This window comes from Sinocyclocheilus grahami, unplaced genomic scaffold (genome assembly GCF_001515645.1).
Source record: "Sinocyclocheilus grahami isolate Dianchi unplaced genomic scaffold, SAMN03320097.WGS_v1.1 scaffold34.1, whole genome shotgun sequence".
NCBI lineage: Eukaryota > Metazoa > Chordata > Actinopteri > Cypriniformes > Cyprinidae > Sinocyclocheilus > Sinocyclocheilus grahami.
The window spans coordinates 1934107-1945773 of NW_015505213.1; the positions used below are offsets into that span (position 1 = coordinate 1934107).

At 38.5% G+C, this 11667-nt stretch overlaps 2 protein-coding genes across 2 annotated transcripts in view; one reads left to right on the plus strand and one right to left on the minus strand.

The window, feature by feature from the left end:
* Positions 1-1891: 1891 nt before the first annotated feature.
* Positions 1892-7190, minus strand: LOC107581422 (nucleolar protein 58-like). Its single transcript, XM_016266980.1, has 13 exons — positions 7036-7190; positions 6389-6465; positions 5516-5568; positions 5124-5248; positions 4642-4778; positions 4385-4449; positions 4150-4284; positions 3383-3532; positions 3282-3301; positions 2894-3098; positions 2699-2808; positions 2433-2525; positions 1892-2354 (listed from the first exon to the last, which is right to left on the minus strand). Exons 1-13 carry the CDS (start codon positions 7078-7080, stop codon positions 2301-2303), a joined length of 1269 nt encoding a protein of 422 aa, XP_016122466.1. The 5' UTR covers positions 7081-7190; the 3' UTR covers positions 1892-2300.
* A 418-nt stretch (positions 7191-7608) lies between these two features.
* LOC107581423 (small ubiquitin-related modifier 1-like) overlaps positions 7609-11667 on the plus strand; it is a 10511-nt gene continuing 6452 nt past the window's right edge. Inside the window, exon 1 of the mRNA XM_016266981.1 lies at positions 7609-7776. Coding sequence (XP_016122467.1) covers positions 7765-7776 — 12 coding nt within the window. The 5' untranslated portion in view covers positions 7609-7764. The remainder of the gene's footprint in view (positions 7777-11667) is intronic.

Consider the following 11667-nt stretch of genomic DNA (forward strand, 5'->3'; position numbering starts at 1 on the left):
CAGCCTGACACAATATTAGCACCTATATAAGTTGCATAAACAAACATACTCTAATTACTTTTTTTGTAGTGAGCATCACGACCATCCTCTGTTATTCATATCCAGATCTCTAGAGCTTTGCAAAACATGGGCTCCCATCCATAAGAAATGGTCAAGGCTAACTCCATAAATCTGTCTACGTTCCTGATAAAACCTTTTTCTCATGTTAATAGCCAAAATGGACCAGAGAGAACTGCGCTACTAAGGCAAGGGTTACGAAGCCAGAGAACGAGGGCAGACGTTTCTTTCTGCCACCGCAACTCATTCTCACCATTTAAGGAGTGCTCTCACCAAGTAACGTTAAGCTGAAGATGAATGGATCTGGTTTTAATGATGAATACTGTTATTAATTGAGGAAATTCTGGGATCTATGGAGTAAACATGTCAACACTCACAAAATAAAGGCTCCAAGTGTCAGCCTGACACAATATTAGCACCTATATAAGTTGCATAAACAAACATACTCTAATTACTTTTTTTTATTTTTATAAATCATCTATGTACTCAGTCTCCCATTTATAATGATTTATAATGAAACATCAAAAACTTATTTTAATATCTAAAGAACTATATAAATCTGTATTCTCAATCAGGGTCCGTTGCACACTAGGAGGCCTCAAGATGACTTAAAAAAGATTTTAAAAGTTTAATATAACACATAAAAAAGTTTGTGTAACTAAATGTGCTGCCTATCTTGGCCAGGACCCTCTTGTAAATGATTTTTTAATTTCCTGGTTAAATAAAGGTAAATAAATAATAAAAAATAAGTCAAAACAAACTTTTAAAAAATCTAGTTTCCGATTTTAATTCACCCCTTTTTTTATTTAAGTTTGGTTACTAGATGTGGAAGTCATGTAAATTTAAAAAATCTTGTAATTCCAGACATTTTTATAACAAATATACAATTTCTATACCAAAATACGTTAGTTCTTAATTCTAGTTACGCCAAGTTCTAAAACATTTCGTAGGTAGTTTATAAAAAAAAAAAAAGTTAAATATTGTTGTGGACAATGAGGGGCATTTGGAATCAAGAAGACTGAGAATCACTGATATAGATTGTTAACACGCAATTAATACGTTTCTTTGCTGAATCAATATATAATTTAAGAGTGTAGATGACTGAGACCACCAGAAGCAAAATACTCGTTTAAATGAACGCTGGCTCTTTTCCAATAATTTCAGCCATTGCATTTGCTAGTGAAAAACAAACTGAATGTGGTGCAACATTTTTGCATTTCATGCTCCAATGCAAACTGATAATCAAATTCTATGCCTTCTTGCCTACAAATATTAAAAACGAGCTGCTTTCTCCTTAAGAACTGATTTACTGTATCTTGGCTCAGAGGCCCGGTGATATCCAGATTCTGTCACTTCCTCTCATGTTAGAGAGATAATCAAAATAGCTGCTCTATGTCCTGCTCATTAGACCTAGTACATGCTGATGGCTGGCTAAATTTATGCTGTATTTTGGCCAAGTTTCTTGACTTGGCCTGATCTTACTGGAACAAGGATAGAGGAGGAACCAGAGAGGAATGTAAAACACAGACACACACACACACAAAGTACTCCATCCAAAATTTGGCTAAATGTCCTCACGGTCCCGAGTTTCATCTGCGCTACATTTGCAAGCAGCATCTTGTTTCCGTTTAGGGATAGAGATCATCTGGAACAAAGTGCTTTGGATTTGAATCTAAAAGCTTTTAATTAAAAAATCTTAAGTGCTGCAGATTTGGGCAAGCATCACCGTGACTGAAGTTCAATGACCAATATCTTACTAAACTACAAATCAATGTTACACTTTGTATAATGCATTAACCATGTAAGAACGCAAAACAAGAAAGTCAATGAGCCAACTAGAAACAGTATTTAATAATCCTGAGACACAAATGACCCAGTTTTACATCACAAAACATACTCCTCAGATATTTCTTTTATAATGTGATCCCATCCTCACTTTAAACTAAAAACATTCACTTATAGAAGACTAACTGAACTGTATGATCCAGTACAACTCAACACACAGGAGGAGCATCAAATTATATCAATCTTGTGGACTTTTCTCTTGCAATCAAGCAGTATGGAGAGAAAATATCCTATAATTAAAATAATGTTTTTAAAGGAATAACAACAGTTCACTTGAACTGTTCATTGTGAGCTGGGCCGGAGACACAAAAAGGGGATGTGATCATCATATGATGTCCAAAAACTATAAAAATGTCCTTTTATATACAGCAAAGTTCATGGAAAAGAGTCCAATTCATCTAGTCGTCCGCCTCTTTAACCTTTCTCTTTTTTTTCTTCTTCTTTTCTGTTGTCTGTAAAAGGAAAAATATGTGTTTTAGGTTTTATAAAATAAGATAAGATATGATCGTGTTTGGCATCATGGTCCTCACCTCTTCTGCTGGACTAACTGCCGCTTCTTCCTCCTCTTCCTTCGGCTCCACCTCAGCCGCTCGTTTCTTTTCCTTCTTTTTCTTTTTTGTCGTCTATAAAGCATAAATAGTAACATGTAGAAACTTCAAGATGTACTTATCACACATCATGTAAGTGCTTCAACGTAAAACCTGGTCCCTAGATAAGCTGAACTTAAAGAATGATTCCACATCAGCATATTAATGACCATCAACCAGAGATGAATTTATCTTTCCACCCCTCTCACCTCCTCTGCTGGGCTGACGGCCGTCTCCTCCTCTTCTGGCTTGGATTCCTCCTCCGCTTTCTTCTTCTCCTTTTTCTTCTTCTTCTTTGGTGGCTCTGTTTCTGCTTCTCCTGTAATGAATATTTAATGTTCATCTGCATTTAACATGTGGCTGCAACACCATTTAGGTCAGTGTTATGCTGCATGGATGGTTACCTTCTGTGGGGGCTTCCCTCTTTACTTTCTTAGCTTTAGCCTCCACCGGCTTCTCTTCCTCCTCACCCTCCTCTACCTCTTCGATCTTCCTCTTCCTTGAGACTGTGGGGAGTGTGGAGTCACCAGATGGGTCGTATACCTTTACATCACTGACAGGAAGTAAAAGATGAGATGTAAATCTAAGGCTGACACAATTCACGTTTGGCTAGTGATGTTACTGAAATAAAAGAATTAAAAAAACTGAAAGTTTTCCTGTATCAGATCTTACAGGCAAAAATTCAATAAATAGCAAAATTTATAATACGTTAATTTTTAAAAACATAAAACAAGTACTTCTGTAAAAAAAAAAAAAAGGGAAAAAAAAGCATAAATACGCTAGAGGTGATACGTTTCCATAAATGATATGAACTGCTTTCCAATTAACAATGGAACTGATCATGTAAACCAAAAGCTGAAATATATAAACTAAACTGAATTTTTACATTCAACACACCTGGTCACACAGGTGCATGATGTTGGCAATGTCCTCCTCGGACACCTCTGTTCCCATGGAGATTTCTGCAGCTAGTTTAACCTCTGCCTCAATCTCTTCTGGTAGAATCTCAGATAAATCCATTGATGCCACATTTGTGCGATCGCCTAGACATTTGAAACAAGAAAAATACAGTTCAACATATTATTTGAAATCTTCAGTTTAAATATTTATATTATTTGAATACTACCACAATTAAAAGTATTAACAAAAAACCCTACAATGTAATTTCTTATTATTATTATTTTGGTTCAGTCAAAAATAAACATTTGCTGAAAACTTCCTCGGGTCAATTTACCCAGTAATTTAGCTGGAAGCAATGCTCCGAATTAAAAAAAAATACATAAAAATCCTTGTCGTCACAAGACTTATAGACTGGAGTCATGTGGATTACAGTGATGTTTTTATCAGCTGTTTGGACTCATTCTGACGGCACCCATTCACTGCAGAGGATCCATTGCTGAGCAAGTGATGTAATGCTAAATTTCCCCAAATCTGTTTTAATGAAGAAAAACACATCTCCACCTTGGATGATCTGAGGGCGAGTAAACTTTGATTTTTGGTTGATCTAACATATTTCTAGGTTTGTTTTCTATTTAATCTGTGACTTTTAGACCTTGCTGTTTGAGAGGAAAATTAAAGTTTTTCTTTCTACCAAAATAGAAAAGCATTAAAAAGATCTGACCTAGACATCCTCATAAAATACTTCCAAGTGTGTACGAACCAATCTTGCGGACACTCTTGCAGTATGCCAGGTTATCTGTGATGATCTTGCCAAGCTCTGGGAAGTGCCAGCCGTACCATTCCCTGCAGCGCATGATGTAGTTATTGAGCTCCTTATCCAGATCATCCAGCAGACCTGCAGGTGGGCAGAAGAGTGAGAGAGGGTGAACAGCTGTTTAAGTCACTTGCTGTCTACATAAGGGCTTAAGTATGTACAAATAAATAAACATTCTTACAAATGGCTTGAACGATCATGGTGTCCACCTTGTCTGGGCTGAACTTGAGCTTGTACCGTGAAAGACTGAGAGGAAATACGAAAAGAAAACCAGTCAATTGATGTGTAAAACCATGTGTCGAGAGTAATGTGAATATCTGCTCAGTCTCAGTGGTAGTGACGAATGCTGATTAGTATCCTCAAAGAAATCGGTCAGCAAGAACTAATCATTGACGCGAGCAAAAAAACTAAATTTTTGATTTTTAACTGTAAACTAACCTGTGGGCCAAACCGAGAGACATGGCACTGATCTCTCTGGCAGGAAGACCCGTGATAAGCCCCTCCATCTGGTTTCTGATGCCTCTCATGAGCTCGGCCACAGCAGGGCTGTGCACACAGCTCAGGTTCAGCTTCTCCTGCAGGGGGCGAAAAAAAGAGTTTCAGCTAAAGGGACTTCCACTGAACAAACAGCAGAGAACTACAGTGATAGTCACACAAGCTTTGCATTACCAGCCCTGATGTTTAACCATAACTCTACCACAACCAAACGATACTTCCAGGAGTTAACACAAGCTCAGATGAGGTAGTGACAAAAAAGCCTCATGAATTTTCAGCAACATGACGCAAAGGTCATCATCATCACAGCTTGTAGTGTTTCATAGAGCAAATATCTTTAACAGGATTTCATATGGAATGCATATAGCAACCTGCACTGGTCTGTACTTATATTTTCCCCAACATTTAGAAAACCCACCATTTACCTTAATGACTCCTCCTAGTTTTACATCAGTAATGGCCAGCTGTTCATGAGCCTCTTTGGCCACAACTTTCTTGAGAACTTTTTTCAGACTTTTCCCCAATTTCCCCTCCACCATCGCGGTGGCCGCTGATATCGACAGGCAAAAGAAAAGAATTTTGAATGAGTGTGCTTTTTAATATTCATGTTGTCTTACATTTTAATCGCATATTTAGAAACACATGAATTAAGTGAAATCTGTGGTCTCAGCGGTAGTGACGAATTACTGTTTAGTGACCTCATGCATGAGTCAGATATACAGATACATCATAGACACACAGCTGAAGGACAATCAAATGGCTTTGCATCCATAAACGAAGCACTAAAGGTGCTGATGTTTCACTTCAGCATAGTTACCTGCAAGAGCTTCCGTTGTATCCTGAAACTTCTCAAAGTGCTTCAGTTTTACACTGAAAAAAAAAACATACATGGGATGTTACAGATAATGAGAATAAAAAGAAATGAAATATTCAGAGATGATGACACAGTGACGGATTACACAAGATTTTAAAAAAAATGTGTCGTTTTCCCACACATTTCAACCAGATTCCCAGTTGTTTTTGACTACCAAGTAAAGATTTCAAAAACATTTTAAACAGCATTTGTGTCCAAGAAAATATCTTAATAAAAAAAATAAAATAATTCACTACAGAAATTGACTTAATCACCTTTCTGGTCATGTAAAAGAGCATTTTAAGGTTCTCTGATATTTCCAAGTTTCCCATGAAAGGTGAAGATGTGTATTTCTACCATAAACAAAGTGGTTTATTATCATGGACATTACTTAGACGAAACACAGCACGAAAATTACATTCACAAAAGTACAACTCACACTTTGTTGGCTTTTTCTGGCGTTTCAAACTCCTTCCACAGGCTGTCCACCTGCTGGAGTTTCTGTTCATCCAAAAAAAAAAATGTGTCGTTTTCCCACACATTTCAACCAGATTCCCAGTTGTTTTTGACTACCAAGTAAAGATTTCAAAAACATTTTAAACAGCATTTGTGTCCAAGAAAATATCTTAATAAAAAAAAAATAATAATTCACTACAGAAATTGACTTAATCACCTTTCTGGTCATGTAAAAGAGCATTTTAAGGTTCTCTGATATTTCCAAGTTTCCCATGAAAGGTGAAGATGTGTATTTCTACCATAAACAAAGTGGTTTATTATCATGGACATTACTTAGACGAAACACAGCACGAAAATTACATTCACAAAAGTACAACTCACACTTTGTTGGCTTTTTCTGGCGTTTCAAACTCCTTCCACAGGCTGTCCACCTGCTGGAGTTTCTGTTCATCCAAGACCTGCACACAACAAAAAGCTGATGATTCAAATGTACTGCCACAATCCATCTATCTGTCATTTTTGAGATGCCTAAACTCAAACCATAGAGTGGTCGACATGAGCGACCATGTGGACCCTTGCACCGGTAATCACATGTAAAGAGCTTCTTTAATAGCTGCGTACTTATGTAAAACAGCATTTCTCGGCTCTACAAAATTTTGTGCAAGAACTAAATGACATTGTCCACGACTGATGAATTTAAAACTCGTCCTAACGCGAAGAACAGACAGTGAAGAGCTCTCATAAGCAGCCCCAAAGACACAACGTGGCTGTGCTGCGGCGCAGGCCACACGACACACGCTGGCCCAAAACTCACTGACCTCACTTCAACATTTATTTGAGTACATAGTTACAAAAACACTCCGCACGTATATACACGAAAATACTTTTAAAAAGTTTAACTCGCGACTTTCTGGAAATTATTGGTCTGATAGCACTGCTAACTATGCTGGCTAGCTAACGGTAATCCCAAAATCTGTGAATACTTCTGCAAAACATATCACTCTTAACGGCATAACAAATATGCATACCTTGAAAATGGCATAGCCAGCGGCAGTTTCAAATAACACTAACATTTTGATTATTTTTCTTGCTCTAACTAAAGTTCACTGCCGCGCTCCCCACATCGAAAGCCTTCCGCTACACCGAGTCGCTTTCCACGAGGTGCACATGGGGACAGTATGCGCATGCGCAGTACTACCAAAGAAATGTGCGCATGTGCAATATCGTCTGAACTAGAGGAATCTCAAGTTGTTTTCGTTGTAATTTACAAGACCGCATGTACAGACTTTTCACTTAAATAACCAACTCCTAACTGTTAATGTACAGCTTTCCCGCTCTGCGTGTTTATAATGTATATTAATTATTTTGGTTTAAAGTTGAATATCCACAGTCCAACAGTTTTCAAACACTGTTTGGGTACTATTTTAATCCTTAGTGAATCTTCCGTAACAATATCGTAAACGGAGATAACATCTCTTGGATTCCGGCACAGTACATGCCTCCCCCACGTTTTACCGAAGTATCCAATAATATCCTCATCGAAGGCGAATGGAACCAATCAGAAAGAACGTGGTGAGAAAAACAACACCGTTGGGTCAACGATCAGCGTCGTAGGAAGTCCCGCCCCTTTCCAATGACGGCAACGGCGCTGTGTTGTGAGTCTGCTGGTAGCAAAACCTCACATTACTGCACATTACAGTTCGTTATTTAAATCAAGCGTTCGTGATCTGAAGAAGGGCTGTACATTGCGGAATATCATGTCAGACACGGTGAGGTTAAACCTGTTTTATAGAATCGAACTTGTCTGTGAGAGGAAAGGAGAAAGACGGACTAGTAGAAAATGAAAATAAGAGGGCCCATCTTTTTTTAGCCTGTCTGGGTTTTCATGGCTAACTGACTGTGTGGATGGGAAAGTCATGCTGCTGTGTTTTAAACGCTATATTGTCGTTGATTCGGGAAATTTGTACACTAGTTCCGTTTACGGTGTATATAAACTTGAAAAATATGCGAATTCCTTTTTCAAATCTTTCACTTAGCCTAGGTGCTAGTTGGCAGCTCTGGGCGCTGAAAGCTAAGTTCATATTGGCTTGAGCTGATGGACCATGCTGCACATTTGAGTCACTATTTCTGCATTCATTTTAGATCAGTTAACTAGGTAAAGTTGTTACATTTGGTCATGTTGGTCTATGTTTGGTCTTGTGGTCGCATTATCATGATTCTTTACCGTGGTAGGGCTGGTTGTATGTTTACAGTCAAAGAACCCAAACTCAGCTCATTACAGTTTCTTCCACTATAGACTGAAGATGTCAGTACAATACTGAGCAAACAAACTGCATCAGGCTGAACAAATTCAAATCAGATCTATTTTATAATGTAATATAGCCAAGAAATGTTTTACTGAATCCACTTACAGAATACAGTGGGGAAAATATTTATTTGAAGTCTCTGCTGATTTTGTAAGTTTGCCCACTTACAAAGAAATGAAGGGTCTGTAATTTTTTATGGTAGGTTTATTTTAATGTATAGAGACAGAATGCCAACCAAAAAATCCTGAAAAACTCCCACAAAGGTTAGAATTTGATTCGCATTTCAGTGAGTGAAATAAGTATTTGATCCCTAAGCAAAACATGACTTAGTACTTGGTGCAGAAAGCCTTGTTGGCAAGCTCAGAGGTAAGCTGTTTCTTGTAGTTGGTCACCAGGTTTGCACACATCTCAGGAGGGATTTTGATATTTTACTTTATAGATCCGCTCTAAATCCTAAAGCTTTCGTTTGGCAACTTGAAGTTTCAGCTCCCTCCACAGATTTTCTATAGGATTGAGGTCTGGAGACTGGCTAGGCCACTCCATGACCTTAACTCTTTCCCCGCCAGCATTTTTGAAAAAAGTTGCCAGCCACCGCCAGCGATTTTCATGATTATCACTCAAATTTGATGGCCTCCAGTAGGGCTGCATGATAAAATCACATGCGATATTTAATGCGCATCTTGTCAGTAAAGTCGGTTCTTTAATCAGCGGTAAATCTCCATCACTTGCGGGCTTTCACATGGAGCAGCATTAACTACACAGAGCCGTTGTTCACTGACAAGCTGCGCAAAACCACGATTATATTTTGTGCTTGTTTTGCGCAGCTTGTCGGTGAATATATTTTGCTGTATGAATATGCAATACACCAAAATAAAGATCAGAGCCTCTACTTTTAAACAAAAAATTGTTTTATTCCGTTTTATTCTAGCTTGAAGCATTCTTTTTTTTTTTTATCAACACTTCAATATAGGTAGGTTTCATAAAAAATGCATAATTTTGAGCAAATTTTTATCAAAAACTACATCTGGATAATATTCAGTACGATTATCAAATCATAAATCCAGTAAATCACTTCCATCAATACCTCCAAAACTTGCACAGACATATACCACTTCCTGGATCAACATTTTACTTTATATGCTGTCTATTGCTGATGATCGCATTATTTTTCATATGCATCTGTTTACATAAGAGATGGCTCGTTTCTCCGTCCTGTTCACGTGTGATTTGTTTCGGGAGGTTTTGTACTCGTTCAGAAGATGTGTAATAGCGCCCCTGAGTGTATAACACTGAAAACACGAAAAGCCCTAAAAACTCGTCTTTGGCGGGGAAGCGTTTTCTTCTAAAAGACGAGATAACTCGTCAATGGCGGGGAAAGAGTTAATGTGCTTCTTCTTGAGCCACTCCTTTGTTGTCTTGGCGGTAGTGCTGTGCAAAAAATCGAATGCGATGAGGTAGCAGTCAGTCGCTGCGGTGTTCACTTTGCACGATGAATCGGCGACAGGAGGTTACACACTGCATGACTTCACAATAGGAAGAATCGCCGACAACTCTGTCTGGTCCGCAAACTACGTTTCACAACAATACACACGTGAGAAGTGATAAGGAAATAATGCGAGAACCCGCGTGCGTCAGACCGGAGTTCTCGAGCGAGACTGGAATTATAAAATATATATATATAGCCTGCAAACTGTCTGTGAGCTGATTTCCAGCTACAAGGAGAAAAAGAAAAACAGATTATGCAGGAGGGAGATGCAGGGAACAGGGATTGGGTGTTCGGCAAAGAGAGGTAAATAATTTTGCAGTTATGCTGATGTTGTGGCTGGTCAAGCAAATGTTTGTGCTTGTTTCTGTATGATATAATTGTTAATATATCTATTAAAATACTGATATTCTGGTCTATAACTCCTCCCCGTACTTCCCTCTGCCCTGTATCTTGGTCTCTCATTGGCTGTAGGTAATCGCCGATGTAGTTTTCAGTCAGAAATCATTGCACACAGCGTGATTGTGAATCGCCAACAGCTCCAGATATTTAGCATGCCAAATATTTTGCGGGCGTCGGCGATTCCCTCAGATCGCGTCTTTGATAATTCACACTGCGTGATTGTCACTCGCGTGAACGAGCACCGATTTGCCTCCGATTTCGGGCATTTGTCAGTGATTTCGCAAAACCTGTAGGCAAGTGAAAAATTGGGCTAAAATCGTGCATTAGACATCAAATTTCAACATTAAGGAAGGCCCACTGTGGCCTAGGGCACCTCCTGTCACCTGCCATTTCAGGCCAAATTTGCATTTATTAATCTTGATCATCCATTTTTATACTTTCAATGCATAAATTTTTTTAAACAAAAATAAACAAATTGAGCATTCTTTTGTGAACTTCTAGTACAGTGGTGAAAAAAACCATTAGCGATTAGTACTGATTTTGCTGGTTTATTTGATGCAAGATGCAAGGTGCTCAGTCATACTTCTGGAGTTCTACATTTTTGCAGAATTTAGATCCAACCTCAGCCCAACACAGCTGGACCACTTAATCAGGATTTTGAGGTTCATAAAAAAATTATGGGTGTGTCAGAGCAGGTGGGGTCTAAATTCTGCAGAAAGGTACTATAGATCTCCAGAAGCATTGAGAATTTAAGATCCTGATAACAAAATATGGATGTATATAATGTTCAGTGATTTGATTGTTTAGTATGTGGCAAAAGACAGAAGTTGCTCGGATTTTAAAACTGTTGTGTTTTATTGTTACTGAAGTCAAACCTCTATCAGAGAGGTACAGGCAATTACAACAAACGCTTTCATGCATGAAATCCTAGCTGGCTCTTATTGATACATTTCCGAACACCTCCAAAGACTGCGAGAACCCGCGTGCGTCAGACCGGAGTTCTCGAGCGAGACTGGAATTATAAAATATATATATATAGCCTGCAAACTGTCTGTGAGCTGATTTCCAGCTACAAGGAGAAAAAGAAAAACAGATTATGCAGGAGGGAGATGCAGGGAACAGGGATTGGGTGTTCGGCAAAGAGAGGTAAATAATTTTGCAGTTATGCTGATGTTGTGGCTGGTCAAGCAAATGTTTGTGCTTGTTTCTGTATGATATAATTGTTAATATATCTATTAAAATACTGATATTCTGGTCTATAACTCCTCCCCGTACTTCCCTCTGCCCTGTATCTTGGTCTCTCATTGGCTGTAGGTCATCGCCGATGTAGTTTTCAGTCAGAAATCATTGCACACAGCGTGATTGTGAATCGCAGACAGCTCCAGATATTTAGCATGCCAAATATTTTGCGGGCGTCGGCGATTCCCTCAGATCGCGTCTTTGATAATTCACACTGCGTGATTGTCACT